At 43.9% G+C, this 17,654-nt stretch overlaps 1 protein-coding gene across 1 annotated transcript in view; it reads left to right on the top strand.

The window, feature by feature from the left end:
* Nucleotides 1–17,441, top strand: part of LOC309970517 (uncharacterized protein) — a 58,593-nt gene extending 41,152 nt beyond the window's left edge. Inside the window, exons 3-4 of the mRNA XM_082852953.1 lie at nucleotides 16,766–16,872; nucleotides 17,117–17,441. Of these exons, the coding sequence (XP_082709079.1) occupies nucleotides 16,766–16,872; nucleotides 17,117–17,219 (210 nt within the window). The 3' untranslated portion in view covers nucleotides 17,220–17,441. The remainder of the gene's footprint in view (nucleotides 1–16,765; nucleotides 16,873–17,116) is intronic.
* The last annotated feature ends 213 nt before the right edge of the window (nucleotides 17,442–17,654 follow it).

Here is a 17,654-nt window from a genome sequence, read left to right as displayed (position 1 = left end):
CCTGCCTGGAACTCTCTGTGCTTACTGGCCTTTGGTGACTATTTCCGTTCCCATGTTAGGGACGTTTTTGACTATAATCCTTCAAATATTTTCTCGGGTCCTTTCTCTCTCTCTTCTCCTTCTGGGACCCCTATACTGTGAATGTTGTTGTGTTTAATGTTGTCCCAGAGGTCTCTTAGGCTGTCTTCATTTCTTTTCATTCTTTTTTCTTTATTCTGCTCTGCAGTAGTTATTTCCACTATTTTATCTTCCAGGTCACTTATCCATTCTTCTGCCTCAGTTTTTCTGCTATTGATCCCTTCTAGTGTTTTTTTCATTTCAGTTATTGTATTGTTCATCTTTGTTTGTTTGTTCTTTAATTCTTCTAGGTGTTTGTTGTTTAATTCTTCTATGTCTTTGTTAAACATTTATTGCATCTTCTCGATCTTTGCCTGCATTGTTTTTCCAAGGACCTGGATCATCTTCACTATCATTATTCTGAATTCTTCTTCTGGAAGGTTGCCTATTTCCACTTCATTTAGTTGTTTTTCTGGGGTTTTATCTTGTTCCTTCATGTGGTACATAGCACTCTGCCTTTTCATCTTGTCTATCTTTCTGTGAATGTGGTTTTTGTTCCACAGGCTGCAGGATTGTAGTTCTTCTTGCTTCTGCTGTCTGCCCTCTGGTGGATGAAGCTATCTAAGAGGCTTGTGCAAGTTTCTAATTCATTCTTATATAGATACATTAATGACAATGAACATTTTCAGAACTGTATCAGTCAGGGTTCAAGAGATAAATATTAAGAGGTTTATTGCAAGGCATTGTGTTATGTGATTGTGGAGCTGACTAGTCAAGTCTGAAATCCATAGGACAAGCTGGGAATTCTAGAATGGGCTGCAGCTCCTGTCCCCAGGCAGAATTTCTTCTTCAGGGAAGCCTCAATGCTGCTTTCAAGGTCTTCCAACTGACTGAATCCAGCTCAGCCAGATGAACTAGGAAAATCTCCCTTAACTAAGGTCAACCGATTATGGACTTGAGTCACATCTACAAAATACCTGCACAGCAACACCTGGAGGAGTGTTTGGTTGAATAACTGGGGGCTGTAGCCTCTCCAAGTCCACGCATCAAAAGATCATCTCAAGAACCTTCCCTGATCGTCATGACGTTCATTTCTTCTATGTTCCTATTTGCATATGAAAAGTGGAAAATAATTTATTTAGAAATATTCTATTGGATAAATAAGATGTTTTCATCATTTAAGTGGGCTTTGTTTCCATTGGTGTGAAACCATGTGGCACCATGTATTGGTGTTTCCTTGGTTTATGGTCATCTTACGATGCCTTTCTGGTTATGCTTGCCTTTCTCTCTCCTCATGGTCCTGGCATAAGTATCTCCAGTTTATATTAACCCTGAGCTCAGTCACCTTATCTGAAAAGGAGGACAGTTACAGGACTGATCTCCATTCCAGACTGGAGGATTAACGGAATGAGTTAAATCACTTAGCACGATGGCGTGTCTGGCATGCAACGAGCAACATACTTTAATAGTAGAAGTTGTTCTTCTTTCCCTCTGTTAATTTTTTCTGGCCATGAACATGCCCTTGAGTGACAGGTCCTCTGAAGCAGACGCCCAGAGGTTCTGATGTTGCATTTGGAAGAATTCAAAAATTGACATTTATCCATCCCCTTCTAATGCAAAAAGGTATCATTTTCAAAGACCTGTTTCCCAACATCTTTCTGAGGTGCTAGAGGTTCACACAGCCTCCAGGGTGGTGGCTGGAAGAGCTTTTGAATGTTCGCTGTGGCTTAGCTGCTAGGCCAGGTGGTCGACCTTTCACTTGATGTGGTCTTGCTACTCATAAGCTCTCAGTAGGTTCAAAGACCTTTCTAGGCTTAAAACCAGTTTTTCTAGGTAGCTTCCTTTTGAGGTAAATAAGTATGTTTTATTATCATCTCGTTATGAAGGAAGATACTAAGATGCCGAGAAAGGGCATTTCCCCGGTCTCAGCTCTGGAATTAGCGATGAGCTGTTCCAGGTGTCCAGACCCTCACCTGCCCGGTTGTGGAGGAAACTGGCTGGTACTGAACACTGAACTCTGTCTTCGTTTTCAGTGGGCACCAACACCCGATCCTAGGTGAGGTGGTCAGGAAAATCTCCCATCTTCTTCCCAAGTTCTCTTTTCCTGGCAGGAAAGCCAATTTCTTTTGCCAGCAGTGATATTTGCCTCATTTGCTTTTAGGAGAGTGTGGCAAAATTTCTTCTGGGAAGACAGTAGCAGTTGCTGCCTTGCAAATAGGAGGCAAGAGCTCTCAGCATCTCCAGAGTCACCTCTTCGCAGAAACACTCCGAGCTGTTTGGAGGCATGGGAGGGGGAGGGGTTGTGACGAGGGGGAGGAAATTGTTTTCTTTCCACATCCACCTCCGTCAGCTGCCCACAGCCATCTGGTGGGGATGGTGTATGCGTTGTCCCCTACACAGGCAGATAAAATCACGCCTCATGCTCTGAAGTCTCCAAGAAAAGTTGTCATTTCAGAGATATGGCCCATGTTTGTGGAGCCAGCCTGGCAGGTCCTCTCGCTGTACCCACGTCCTTTTCCTCAGCCCAGTCCTGCCTCACCTGCAAGAGCGTGAAGTCCTCAGGTCCCGTCTGCATCTCCACGCTTCCCCGAGGAAGGCTCGAGGCGAAGCACCTGCTCGGCAAATGCTGCTTGAATGCGTGAATGAATGGATCCACTAAAGGCTTTCTAGGTTCGTCTAAAGGAATAGATAGTCGAGACGTTTCTCAGGACCCAGAGCTACCAGGAACAAGAATTCAGAAATGGGGCTTCCCTGGTGGCGCAGTGGTTGAGAGTCCGCCTGCCGATGCAGGGGACACGGGTTCGTGCCCTGGTCCGGGAGGATCCCACATGCCGCGGAGCGGCTGGGCCCGTGAGCCATGGCCGCTGAGCCTGTGCGTCTGGAGCCTGTGCTCCGCAACGGGAGAGGCCACAACAGTGAGAGGCCGGCGTACCGCAAAAGAAAAAAAAAAAAAAAAAGAATTCAGAAATGGTTGTCTCGATGAAGTGCCCGATAACGGAAGAGTGTTTCTGATTTACATAAGAGGATGCAGATGTGGACCAAGTGCCTAGAAATGGCATCTGTATTGTAAGAAGATGCTTCTTCTCCTCTGATGAGTAGATGTTTGATTGGATTTTGGTACCCTTACAATGGAATGTTGTATGTATTGAGATCATGAAAATATGATAATGAGAATGAAAATATTGAGACAATGAAAATGAAATAGGATCATGAAAATATCCTGCTTTTCACTTAAAGGATGTTATTAGGTTAATGCCCACCTTAATCTAGCAGGTGGGACTAAGAATGCAGATTCAGTATTGAGTAAATGTTGTCTAGAAGGAGTTGATGGAAGGTACCATGAGGAAAAATCATTCGATTGGATCAAAAAGGCCACTCAAATGCTAATCTGAACAATGAATTTGTGAAATCATCTCAATAATTTATTCAAATCAACCATCTTGTAAATCAGGTTGAGATCACAGATGTAGACCATTTCCTGAATTCTGACTCAGAAGGTTTCACGTATGTGCTTATGGCCAGAGGTAAGTAGATAGAGGAGATATTTCACCTTCAGAACCTTTATCTTGAAGGTAGCTCAGGTATGTGGGTGAAGTCGGAAAGTCAAAGTGAAACTCTCTTGCCTGTGGTGAATTATATGAGAAACTGCTGATTTTAATCATGGCTTTTTTTTTTAACAGACAGATCAAATATTCAAGAGTCTTTATCACGCGTTCCCACCATTAGCTAAACTAATATTTACTGCTTACTCCTCTAAGCGCTGCATGTGTATTGACTTATTTAATCCTGGAAGCAGTCTGGGAGGAAGTCTTTCTCAGTCTTTTGTAAGATAAGGACCCGGGAGTGTGTATGGGGGGTGATGACACGGCCGCTGAGCTCTGCCCCTGTGATGCACGGAGGGGCCTGTTGGAGTTCATATCCGGCCTATCGGAATACATTCTTTCAGGGAAATTATGAAAATCAGCATTAGGCGACACTCAGATATTGGTGGGATATCCACAAACACAAAATCGGGGCCGGCCGTGCCTACTTCAGCTTTTGAAAGCTGTTTATAAGAATGGTCAGATGTGGGGTGGCTTCTGAAACAAAACCTCTAAACCAGAGAAACAGGATTCATCACAACTCAGGGCTGAATAAACCTCGATGATGCTGTTAATTAACAGTTTCAAAAAGGAAGACCTGATTGAGAGAAAGAGGCGTTTATATTTGGGGTTTGTTCGGACTGCAACCCGGGAAGCACAGGTTCAAGAAGCATCTGAATTGTGTTCTGCTGGATCACAAAATAAATGGAGGAATATATAAAGGCAAAAACTGCAAGGCCACCGTTACTTATATAAGCTGTTTGTTAAGAATTATCCCTGGAGCTGGCAAGAAATGAGGATGCTTTCTAAGCAAGGGGGGTTGGGGTCTGAAAGGGTTACATAGTTGCAAGGGGGGATCTTGAGGCCACACGGTTGCAGCTGGTGGGTGTTGATCTAAAACAGCTGGCGGTGTCCTTGGGAGGTTGTGTTCTGGTTCAGAAAATTCAAGTTCTCAGCAGTGCAGAAAGGTGTCTGTGAGCCTGTCCTCAATGGCCACCGGGCTCCACTTTGCGCGCCTGAACCAGGATTACACCACTGTAATTTCAATCTGTCATCAACGCCGAGGGGTGGGGACCCAGACTGTCCCCCACCCCCATCCCTGGCTGCAGCCCAACTTTCTCCAGCTTCTGACTTACAGGGAAATGCTTGCCCCTCATTGGGATGTGAGAGTTTCGGCGTCTTTTTGATATTTGTTCAAATTTAGCCAGGCATTATTGACGTTCTTCTAGAATTTTGCACAGTATTCTTTCATTTATTTTAACACCTCATTTGTGTTCCAAATGAGGAGACTCACTGTGATTTTGTTCCTGATTTTCTTTGCATTTCTGTATCCCCCTCCCTTTAAACGAACGCAAGTGGAGAGAAAGAGATGAGAGAAGCTGAAATCTAGAGAAATGCCACGGGTGTACCAACTGTACCTAAATTAAAAAACAGAGCTCCTGAAGATGCTCTCTCGGTGTTGGTTACACTGGTCTGTGTCACATTCACGCAGCACAGCTCACTGCATAGGAACTGAGTTTTTTTTCTGGAAGGCATACAAGAACAATAAACAAAGGGTGTTAAATAATAATGGCTTATATAAACATAGAACAGCCTTTACAATAAGTGTCGGGTATAAAGTGCTGGATGAGAGTTCCAACAAATCCAGACTTCAGGCGATAGGAGCTCTCTCATCAGTTTAGAATTGCAGTCCTAACAGTTCATTTTGTCACACATGTCAAGGAGGGTCATGCAGCAACGTGCTCGTAGAAGGCCTAAGGGTGCAAAGTTCACGTGACACGAGAGGAAGAGCCATCCTGAGAGGGGACGGTGCTCAAGAGTCCACTGGAACTGCTCCAGCAACCTCCCCACCCCACCCTGGACAAGTGCGCTCACTGTCCCAGTGACCGTGGGCACAGAAATTGTGTCACACCCAGAGGGCGCATCCCAGGATGCCGCAGAGCAGGAGCGGTGTGGGGACTTAAGGATGTCATGAGTAGGAGGTAGAAGGAGAGTCAAGTCCAGTAAGAGCAAAGGGACCACCCACCAAGTCTCAGTGTCAAGGTCGCTGACATCACGGCCGACTTAAGAGTCTGCTCATCACAGCCACGCGGTCACACATGGGTGGACAGCATAAGTATGTAAACATGTTCACTCTCAGTAGAAGCCAAGGAAAGGCAAATAAAAATGGAAAGTAACTTCCCACTCACCAATATGGCGGAGATTAGAAAGGAAAGATAATGGCCAGGGTCTGTGAGGGCATCAGGGAACCTTGGCTCACGCCAGGGGTAGAAGTGGAGCTGGTATGAAACTCATTCATTGCCCTCCCAGAAATATATAAATACATATACAGTAGTATTTAAAACTATAACTCTCATCATTTTTACTGCCCAGGAATGGCATATGATAGCAACTTAAATATCTTTATGGTGGCGAAACAGTACAATGACTTACGTTGTATCCATCCATACGGTAAGATGCACTGTAGTGATTAAAAAGGAAAGTACACATAGAGGAGTATTCAAGGACTAGAAGGATGCTCAGATAGATTTGTGGGAGGCAGATGGTGGGCCCCACCCCACCCCAAAGGTATCCACAGCTGCCCTGGGACCTGTGAATATGTTGTACTTCAGGGTAAAGGGGATTAAGGTTGCAGGTGAAATTAAAGTGACTAATCAGTTGAAACATGAGAGGGGAAGATGATCTTGGATCATCTGAGTGGGCCCAGGGTACTCACAAAGGCCTTTATAGGTGAAAGAAGGAGGCAGGAGAGTCCAAAGTGGAGGGATGCTATGTGAGAGAGACTCAATGGACCACTGCTGGTTTTGGACATGGAAGTGGTCCAGGACTCTGCTGATACCTTGATTTCAGACCAATGAGACCCACGTTGAGCTTCTGACCTCCAGAACTGTTAATCTATTAAATTGGTTTTGTTTTTAGTTACCAAGTTTGTGGTAATTTGTCACAGCAACAATAGGAAATGAACACAACATTGTTAAGTGAAAACTGTCTAGTTTTGTATTGTGTACACTGAAGAATGAGTTAAAAATATAAAATACATATACAAACACACATGCACACACACAGCAGAAGAGTCTGAAATGTTATACAAAATGGCTAAATTTAATTGTGGTTCTATCCAGGTGGTGATGTTACCCTTGATTTATATTATTTTTGGATATTTTATTATCTGCATTTTCTGCAGTACTACTTTGTATCAGAAAAAATGTATTACTTTGTAATCAGAAAAAAAAAAATGTTTTGTTAAAATGTTGTAGAGATCTCTCAGTTGAGGTCGCTGCAAGCCCTACTCTAAATTTGCAGTATGCATCCTTCACAGAGAAACTTTAGTTTGTCATTTGTTTAAAGGTGGAGCTGTTTGCTCTGGGCATTTTCTTTCTTGTAGGATAATATTTTCCCCAAATCATAGACAACTGGTCATTGATAGTCATGTAAAAGCCCAAACAAATATCTTTCACTGAAGGGTGTTCTCAGGTAAGCACTTCAGATTTTTAGTACATTACAGGGACATAGTTGTTACTACTCCAAGTGTAGTCCCACATTTTGACAATGTGCCAATTCATTCTTTAAAAGTTTATTGCCGGGCTTCCCTGGTGGCGCAGTGGTTGAGAGTCCGCCTGCCGATGCAGGGGACACGGGTTCGTGCCCCGGTCTGGGAAGATCCCACGTGCCGCGGAGCGGCTGGGCCTGTGAGCCATGGCCGCTGAGCCTGCGCATCCGGAGCCTGTGCTCCGCAACGGGAGAGGCCACAACAGTGAGAGGCCCGCGTACCGCAAAAACAAACAAACAAAAAAAGATTAATTATCATAGCTTTCCTTCAGCCACTGCATTTTTGAAATGTCAGAAATTACATCTCAGTGAATAGTCTTGATTTTCTATGGGTAGAGAAAGAAGAGTGACTCCATTTTGGAGGCGGCAGTGGCCAGGATAATCACCTTACCTCTCAGTTTCGGCTGGGGTGATGCCGTAGAAAGGGTATCTGGGGAAAAGACAGTGCTTCAGAGAGATTGTGCCAGTGATTCGGTTACTGTCAGGTCACGCCAAGGGAAATAACTCTCAGACCATCAAAGTGGTGAGAGGCAGGCACGTTCTCGAAGAAGGCCAGAGCAGTCATTTTGTAAAAGTTAAAATGCAATTTAAAGCCTTGGGAGGTTAAGTTATTTGGTAGAAGCACAAAAACATCACGAGGAAGCCTTGTTGTTTATTTGCAGTTTTTGCTTGTACGGTTCAGTTTTGATGGTTTTGATTAGTCTCTGATATTTGGAGAGCATATTGTCATTATCAGAGCAGAAGTGTCCTTAGTGAGAAACAGAGCATCTACAACGAGCAAAATGGTAGCGAGGAAAGACCCTAAGTTTTGAGAGGTGGGTTAGGTAAGTGTGAAAGAGTTCTGACCCCAGGCTTGCCAAGGGCTGGGAGGGGTCGTGAATGAGTGAGAGATTCTTAATGAACAGATGGTAGACAAGGCTGGGCCAGGGCTCGTCAACAGTAACTCCTCCAAATTCCTGAGAGAGCCAGGGAACAGAACATCTTTGCATCGTTTAATTTTTTAAATTTATGAAATATTTCATAATTACAGAAAAGTACAGAGAAAAAGATGACCCACGCCAGCATGGCCACTGATCCCTATGAAAGCTCAGTGTTTGGCCACAGTTACTTCAGATGGTTTAAAATGAGGACAATTACAGACACACTTGAGCCCCTCTGTAAGGTCTCCCTCTCCTTCCCCCGCCTCTCCCTTTACATTCCCAGAGAAGGGTGCGGTGTTTCTTATTCCCATGAGTGTTTTTTGTTTAAATCGTTTTGTTACTGAGGTATGTATCTGTAGATTATTGATAATATTTGCAGGGGGTTGGACGGTGGTCTCCAAAAGATATGCCCACATCTTAACCCCTGGAACCTGTGAATGTAGCTTTATTTGGGAAAAGGGTCTTTACCAATGCAATTAAATTAAAGACATGGAGAAGTGATGACCCTGGACTATCCAGCAGGTCCCAAGTCCAGTGGCGAGTGTGTTTGTAAGAGAGGGAGAGAGGAGAAGGCTGATGGGGTTTGAGGCAGATGTGGGAGAAAAGCAGCTACAAGCCAAGGAATTCCTGGAGCCTAATCTTTACGATTTGGTCTTTTCAATAAATCTTGTGTAGGAAATCCTTTCCCACCCTAGTCACAGCATCTTGCTCTGATATTTCCTTTAAATGTTTTAATGCATTTGCTTTCCATGCCTAGGGTTTTAATAGACCTTGAATTATTTCTGTGTATGATGAGAGTGATGGATATAATATCTTCCATATGGGGGATCAGTTGTTTCATACTTACTGAAAAGACCAGTGTGTGTCCGGGCTCCCTGAAGCCCTGGGCTGCTTGCCTAGTCCCTCCACCTAATTGGCCATGGTTTTGTAACAGTTGCTGTTATCAGATAGGCAAGTCTCACCCTTCCTACAGCTTTTCTTCTTCAGAAACGTCTTCATTGGGCTTCCCTGGTGGTGCAGTGGTTGGGAGTCCGCCTGCCAATGCAGGGGACGCGGGTTCGTGCCCCGGTCCAGGAAGATCCCACATGCCGCGGAGCGGCTGGGCCCGTGAGCCATGGCCGCTGAGCCTGCGCGTCCGGAGCCTGTGCTCCGCAACGCGAGAGGCCACAACAGTGAGAAGCCCGCGTACCGCAAACAAAACAAAACAAAACAAAAAAAAGAAATGTCTTCATTATCTTGGCTCTTTGCTCTTCTTTTTTTTTTTAATTGAACGATAGTTGATTTACAATATTGTCTTAGTTTCAGGTGTACAGCCAAGTGATCCAGATTTTTCAGATTTTTTCCATTATAGGCTATTACAAGATACTGAACTCTTTATGGATTTTAAAATGTGTATGTTTAATTATGAGAAAAACCCTGTTGATTTTTTAAAATTGGAGTTCGCTTTAGATCAAGTCTGATATATTTATGAGTCTTTCTATCTAAGGACAGGGCATAGGTCTCTATTATTCAAAACCTTCTTGTGTATGTCCTTCAGTGACGTTTATTGTTTCCTCCATAAAAGTCTTGCCCATACTTTTTAAGATTTATTCCTTTACATCTTGCCGTGTATGCTACCACTTTTGGGGCCCTTTTTTCCTAATAAATTTTGCACTTGGTTATTACTTGTTTATTCTAAAGCTATCGCTGAACTCTTTAGTAGTTTTGCTTGCATTTTTAATGGTGAGACATTTCCTACAAATAAGGAATTTTGTAGAATTGTTATCTCTAACTTTCCACTTTTTATACCACTTACTCCTTTTCCTCTCTTTAACTGCATTTGTTAGGTGCCTGATACAAGGTTGAAGAAAAGGAGTGTTATTAGTTATCCTTGATGTGGGGCATTCTTGTCCCTGACTTAAGTGGGAGTGTGAGTTAATAGCTTAAGCTATATTGAGTGCATGGGAGAGAACTTTTTATTTTTCTCAGCCTTGCACTGTGGTGGTGAGACACGTAAGAAGAGACACATAGAAACACACTGCTGGGAATTCCCTGGAGATCCAGTGGTTAGGACTCTGTGCTTCCACTGCAGGGGGCACAGGTTTGATCCCTGGTAGGGGAAATAAGATCCTGCATAGCCACGCAGAGACAAAAAACAAAACAAAACAGAACAAACAAACAAAAAGCACAAAACACTGCAAGGAGGGCTTCTAGAAAAATCTTTTTTTGGCACCTACTGAGATGGTGATCTCAGGCTACCTGTATGAAACAGCATGTGACTTTTTAATTTTATTTATGTATTTTTGGCTGCGTTGGGTCTTCGTTGCTGTGTGCGGGCTTTCTTTAGTTGCGGCGAGCGGGGGCCACTCTTCGTTGCGGTGCGCAGGCTTCTCATTGCGGTGGCTTCTCTTGTTGTGGAGCATGGGCTCTAGGCACACAGGCTTCAGTAGTTGTGGCTCACGGGCTCAGTAGTTGTGGCTCACGGGCTCTAGAGCGCAGGCTCAGTAGTTGTGGCACACGGCCTTAGTTGCTCCGCGGCATGTGGGATCTTCCCGGATCAGGGCTTGAACCCGTGTCCCCTGCATTGGCAGGCGGATTCTTAACCACTGCGCCACCAGGGAAGCCCCAGCATGTGACTTTTCAATACCCACTGGTTGTTCATGATAATCACATTAATATGTGAGCACTTTACCCAGAAAAAAGTGGTAGACAGGGCTTCCCTGGTGGCGCAGTGGTTGGGATTCCGCCTGCCAATGCAGGGGACGCGGGTGCGTGCCCCGGTCCGGGAAGGTCCCACATCCCGCATGCCGCGGAGCCGCTGGGCCCGTGAGCCATGGCCGCTGAGCCTGCGCGTCCGGAGCCTGTGCTCCGCAGCGGGGGAGGCCACAACAGTGAGAGGCCCGCGTACCGCCAAAAAAAAAAAAAAAAGTGGTAGACAGTGTTCATGAACTTGGAGGGAGGGAAGTGAGGATTTCCCTGCGCCGTGGGAGGGGACCGTGGGCTCGTGATGCTCTGCATCTGAAGCGAGATGAGGAAAGCAGCCCAGGATGCTCTCCTCTCTCGTGGTCTCTGGAAAGAGGGGACGTGGTTAAGCCCATGAGAGGCTAATGGTGCCTAAACCTTCTCCATAATATTTTAAACTGTGAGTTGGAGCTTAAAACACATTTGTTTTTAAGCTGAGGCCTGTATAACTTTTCAAACTTCAAAATGAGCATCTTTCAAAACATGCTGATCTGGGCCCGTAATGTAATTTGAATGTTTACAATATAAAATTATTATTCAGTCTATTATAGACATATAAGTATAAACAAAATTTCCTTCTAACTATAATTTCTCAGCAGTCAATGATAGTGTCATCAATACGATTTTTGTCCAGGATGTAATGTCCTGCTGAAGCTGTTATGCATCAGTTCCTTAGAAGATGCAAATGTAAACAAACATCTCTTTATGTCAGAAATAGCGAGGTTCCCCCAACCAGATCGCTTCCAAGGCAACTGCAGTTTGTTGCTTGACCAACAGGCAGGAGTCCAGCAAGTCCTGACTCTGCTTCTGTCCACACTGAAGAGACTAGCACCCTGAGGAGAGAGAGGATTTGAAGAAGGGCTCCCAGTACCATCTTATACTCTTTAGCTCAAATGGGCAAGTCTTCCTTGTGAAAAAAGAAATCAGAAAGAGCTTCATGGTGAAAAGAAAGCTTGCCAACCACTGATTCCAGGGGAGAAGCTGTTTCTTGCCCAATGGCATGAATTATCTCTTCCAGGCTTCTGTTGTCCCTGGGACGCCCCTGGGGCAGACTTGAACTTTTAAGAAACCGTGTTTCCTCAAGAAACCGCGTTCCCTCTGCTCTGTCACGAGAACCTATTCTGGCTGTTCAGCTGAGTCAAAGCGTAGGACCCTGCAGACGGCTATTTCAAGCCACTGGCTTTCGCTTCTGTCTGGACTGTTTCTTCATCTTTATCCTCAAAATCCTATCCGCTCGTCAGTCTGTGCTCAAATATAGGTTTATCCTTGAGGCCTGGAAAGGCTTCCTCCCCTTCACTAATTTTTATTTTCTCATTCCCTCTCTCTCTACCCCTCCTGGCTGTTCCACATGATGTGTTTCTACCTCATTTTTGAGGAGCAGAGCAAGGGCTTTGGAGGCAGACCTCGGTTCACATCCCTCTCTGAGTCTCACTGCATGGACCTGATGGGCAGCTTTCTCAGTTTCCCATCTATGAAACAGGGAAAATAATGCCAATGTCACCATATTTGTGAAAAATGAGATATGCATAGGAATCATTTGATATGGCATCTACCAAACAGCTGGGCCTCAATAATCTATTCTATCCCTCCTTTTTTTTTCTCTTTTTAAAATTGAAGTATAGTTAATTTACAATGTTGTGTTAATTTCTACTGTACAGCACAGTGATTCAGTTATACATACATATACATTTTTTCATATTCTTTTCCATTATGGTTTATCATAGGATCTGTTTTATTTCCACTTAGCTGCTGATTGTTTAATAACATTTTGATTCATGGGTGTTGAGACTGCATCTTACAAAACTTTGTATCGTCCTGAACCAAAGATAGTGTCTTGGGTGTATCAGGCAGTCAGTAGGAGTTGTTGAATTAAGCTGCTCAGAAGAGAAACAGAGAAGAAATAAAAGGAGATAAACTCAAAATGGACTAAAGACCTAAATGTAAGATCTGAAACCATAAAACTCCTAGAAGAGAACACAGGTGGAACACTCTTTGACATAAATTGTAGCAATATTTTTTGGATCTGTCTCCTAAGGCAAAAGAAATAAAAGGAAAAATAAACAAGTGAGACCTAATTAAATTTAAAAGCTTTTGCCCAGCAAAGGAAACCAGCAACAAGACAAGAAAACAACTACTGAATGGGAGAAGATATTTGCAAACTGTATGACTGATAAGGGGTTAATATCCAACATATGTAAACAGATCATACAACTCAACATCAAAAAAAAAAGAAAACAATTAGAAGATGGGTAGAAGGACCGAATAAACATGTTTCCAAAGGGGAAATGCAGATGGCCAACAGGTACATGAAAGGATGCTTAACATCACTGATCATTGGGAAAATGCAAATCAAAACCACAATGAGGTATCGCCTTACACCTGTCAGAATGGCCGTCCTCAAGAAGAACACAAATGACAAATGCTAGGGAGGGTGTGGGGAAAAGGGAACCCCGTGCACTGTGGGTAGGATGTAAATTGGTACAGCCGCTGCAGAAAACAGTATGGAGGTTTCTCAAAAAAAAAGAAAAATAGGAATAGAACTACCATATGACCCAGCAATTCCACTCCAGTGTATATATCTGAAAAAAAGACACTAATTCAAGATACATGCACCCCAAAGTTCATAGCAGCCTTATTTGAAATTGCCAAGATGTGGAAGCAACCTAAGTGTCCATCTACAGATGAATGAATAAAGAAGATATGGTATACACACACACACACACACACACACACACACACACACACACACACACAATGGAATACTATTCAGCCATAGAAAGGAATTAAATTTTGCCATTTGCAGCAACATGGATGGACTTGGAGGGCATTATGCTGCATGAAGTGGGTCAGACAGAGAAGGACAGATGCTGTATGATATTACTTGTACGTGGAGTCTAAAGAATACAACAAACTAGTGAATATGACAAAGGAGAAGAAGACTCATGATATAGAGAACGGGCTGGTGGTTACCAGTGGGGAGAGGGAAGGGGGGAAGGGCAGTGTCAGGGTAGGGCGTTAAGAGGTACAAACTATTAGGTATAAAATAAGCTACAAGGATATATTGTACAACACGGGGAATATAGCCAATATTTTGTAACAACTTTAAATGGAGTATAACCTTTAAAAATTGCAAATCACTATATTGTACACCTGTAACTTACATAACATTGTACAGCAACTATACTTCATTTTAAAAAAAGGTACATAATCAACATTCTGGATCTTCACTTCTTACTCTTCAATTGAGAAGATAGCAGCAGGTTTCAAGGTCTAAATACCAAGGAGTATTTTAGACCAGGACTACTGTGTACTGAGCCCTAACAATTCTTATGCTACCTTGTTACCAGAAAGAATCTCAGAGCCACTGTGACCTCACCTAAAAGCCTTAAAATTCTGTCTCCTTTTCTTTTGCTACATAGGACTAGTGGTACGACTGGCAAACTTGTTATAAGATCTATAGGATAGATACTGGTAGTATATCAGTGCTGATTTCCTGCTTTTGATAATTGCGATGTGGTAAGGCAGGTATTTGGGACGAGGGGGTTATTATGTCTCTCACTCACTTTCCAACGCTTCAGAAAAAACATACTGTGCTTAAGACAGAGAGAGACTGTTGGAGCAATCGTGATAAAATGTCAATATTTGGGAATCTCCTTGAGGGCTCTGTGGGTATTCTTTGTACTAGTTTTACAACTTTTCGGTAAGGCTGAAATTATCTCAAAAGAAAGAATTGAAAACAATAGCTCTTTGAGAGTATATGTTTGCATCTTACTTGACCAGGTGAGGGAGTTACCAAACCAAATTATAGTTCTCTCGCTTCTTCCTAAAGGAAATGCTAATTATGACATTGGCTAAGCCTGATTCAAAACTTTTGAGACAGTCAGCTCTTCAGGGTCTGAGGCATTTCTGCTGCTCACCTGCAGTTTGAGTCCCACCATCCCTTATCCTGCTTAGATGGAGTGTCATCCTGGAGTTTGTTTTACACCGATCAGGGACAAGTACAGAGGCTTTGCTTGACCAGCAATGTCTGAAGTGGGTGCATTCATGGAGCTGGGGACACGGTCACCTTGGAAAAGACCAGCTTTGACAAACAACGCTTTAACGACACGCTTGCTTAACGGACTAGCATCGGGCTGGATTGTTTTCCAGAGGACTGGTCAGAATTGTTTGACTGTGTAACAAACTTGTACTTGGGTGGGGGGGGGGGGAGAAATAATGCTATAGATTTATTATATTTTTATGAAGAATAAAAGATAAATATTGGAACAGCTGTTTGCAAAGGCAGACTAAATTATATGTTTAATTGTAAATAAAATTGGCTTTTCTATAATTTTCCTTACAATATTACTAGTCTGTCAGATTTCCCTTCCATAGCAAACAGAGGACTCTGGGAATGACATTAGGAGGCCACTGCATGCCCCTAAATTGTGGTCCAGCTAGAATTCAAGCATTTCTGCCAGACCCCTGGGAGCAGCCTTTTTGATGGGCAGCTCCAGACAATAAGGGAGAAGAGATTTGAGTCAAACTTGGTGTGATAGAGACACCCCAGATTTGTAGATGAGAGGATTTCTAATTCAGCTGCCAACGGTCCCTCACCCGCGTCCTCATCCATTAATCTCGGGGCCTCTCCTGCCTTCTCCACACACACCCTCCACCAGGTGCGGGTCTCACGTCTGGGGACCAAAAGCAGAAAGGCTAATTTTACAGATCTGGGAGTGGCATTGGGAGCATAAGGAAGCGCTTTGGGGAACCAACCTAGAAGTGTGACCGAGAGGGGGTGTGTGTGGTGTGTGTGTGTGCGCGCGCGCATGTGTGTGTGCGTATGCGCGCGCTCACGGCGTCATCGGACAGCACAGCACATCACAGCGTGTGTGTGCCGAGGGCCAAGCATGCTGACATCTCAGTGATGCTGGTGAGATCGCAGCCAGGCAGTGACTTTGGCACAGGGCAGGACTCGACACGCCGGGCACTGGCGCTCTGGGATTCCTACATGGCATCGCTGCCATGCACCGATGGCATCAAGGAGCTTCATATAACACCCTGCATAGGAAGGGAGCCAGAGCTGAGGAAGTCACCACGCTGGCAGCTCAGGGATCTGTTCTTGATTACCTGCGAGACAGACGCCTTCTGGAGATTTGCAATTTTGAGAGAGACCGATCCTGCAGTAACCAGCGCAGGACGAGCAGAGAAATAACTCATGTACTACTGCTGTAAAAAACCCAAATGAGGGCTTCCCAGGGGGCGCAGTGGTTGAGAGTCCGCCTGCTGATGCAGGGGACGCGGGTTCGTGCACCGGTCCGGGAAGATCCCATATGCCGGGGAGCGGCTGGGCCCGTGAGCCATGGCCACTGAGCCTGCAAACCCCAAATGAAATCCACAATGAACCTACATAATCCACATGTGGGTTAATTGGCAGATTATTTGCATTTCTTACCTTGCTAACTTATAAGGATTGTTATTTTTTTAAATCTCAATTTAAATATATACATTAAAATAAATTTTATTTGATTGCCACAATCGTACTCTAATCTGATATTCGTCAAAGCAATGCAGAGATTCTGAAGCTGGGGTGCACATCAGAATCACCTAGAAAGCTGTAAAAATACATATGCCTCGATCCCATCCTGAGAAAGTCAGATTTCAAGATTTGGGATGAAACCAACATAGCTATAGTTAAAAAAAATTTTTTAAGGAGATTTTAGGATTCATTTCCTTGTTGAGTACTAACAATGTAATCCTGTTACATGATATAAAATGTACAATTATAAATGTATGATACTTATACTCTACTTAGATAAAGCCTATAGTTATGATAAAATGTAACAGGTGAATCGTAAAAGGAAATCATAACTGATTATATAATACTGTCTTGCATTGTATTGCCGTTTTTATCTTTTCAAAGCCCTTTACAACCATTATCCTGATTTGTTCCTACAGCAATCGCAAAAGAGAGGTGTGAAAAGTCTTTGGGCTGTTCCTTGGAAAAGAGACAATGATGGGGATGAGGTAGCGACCCAGCGAGAGTCTTACCGGAACGGATCCAGGTAAGTGCGTGTCCCGAGCTTACATGTGCGGATCTGAACATACTTCTGGTGTTTAGCAGAGATTGCCCAGTAACTACCTGTCTGTTTGTGCTAAACTCTTTTGCAGGAGAATTATAGCCGTTATAGTTAACTGCCTTTTTAGCATTATGCTCTGTAATTTAAAAGTATTTCCCAAACCCCTACACCTGTAGCCTCCTGCAGTCTCCGCCTGACATCTAACATCTTTTGAAATCTATTCCCTTAGGATTCTACTCACAAGAGCGGCTGGTCCAGTTCTGCCAGATGGCAACGAACTTGCCCAGGTAATCTCCATTTTCATTAGAAAGTCCAGAACTAATTTAGGATAAAGCTTTGCCCATTTAGTGTACGTTAGTCCTTGTTCTTTTTTTTGTTTTGTTTTTGTTTTTGTTTTGCGGTACGCGGGCCTCTCACTGTTGTGGCCTCTCCCGCTGCGGAGCACAGGCTCCGGACGCGCAGGCTCAGCGGCCATGGCTCACGGGCCCAGCTGCTCCGCGGCATGTGGGATCTTCCCGGACCGGGGCACGAACCCGCGTCCCCTGCATCGGCAGGCGGACTCTCAACCACTGCGCCACCCGGGAAGCCCAGTCCTTGTTCTTTTAAGATGATTTAGATGTATCCACAGGCCCATCATTTTTCCTGTTAGTTGTGTGGCTGACATAGATACTCTTATCACAGGGCTTGCGTGTTACTGAAAATGTTCCCATAGAATAGAAATTAAATTTGACTATAATTTATAGATTTGCGGATGAATATTTTTGGAT

This window comes from Leucopleurus acutus, assembly GCF_964270905.1.
Source record: "Leucopleurus acutus genome assembly, chromosome: 13".
NCBI classification, from domain to species: domain Eukaryota; kingdom Metazoa; phylum Chordata; class Mammalia; order Artiodactyla; family Delphinidae; genus Leucopleurus; species Leucopleurus acutus.
The sequence above is the reverse complement of the archived record's forward strand: the minus strand, read 5'-3'. Positions and strand labels throughout refer to the sequence as shown.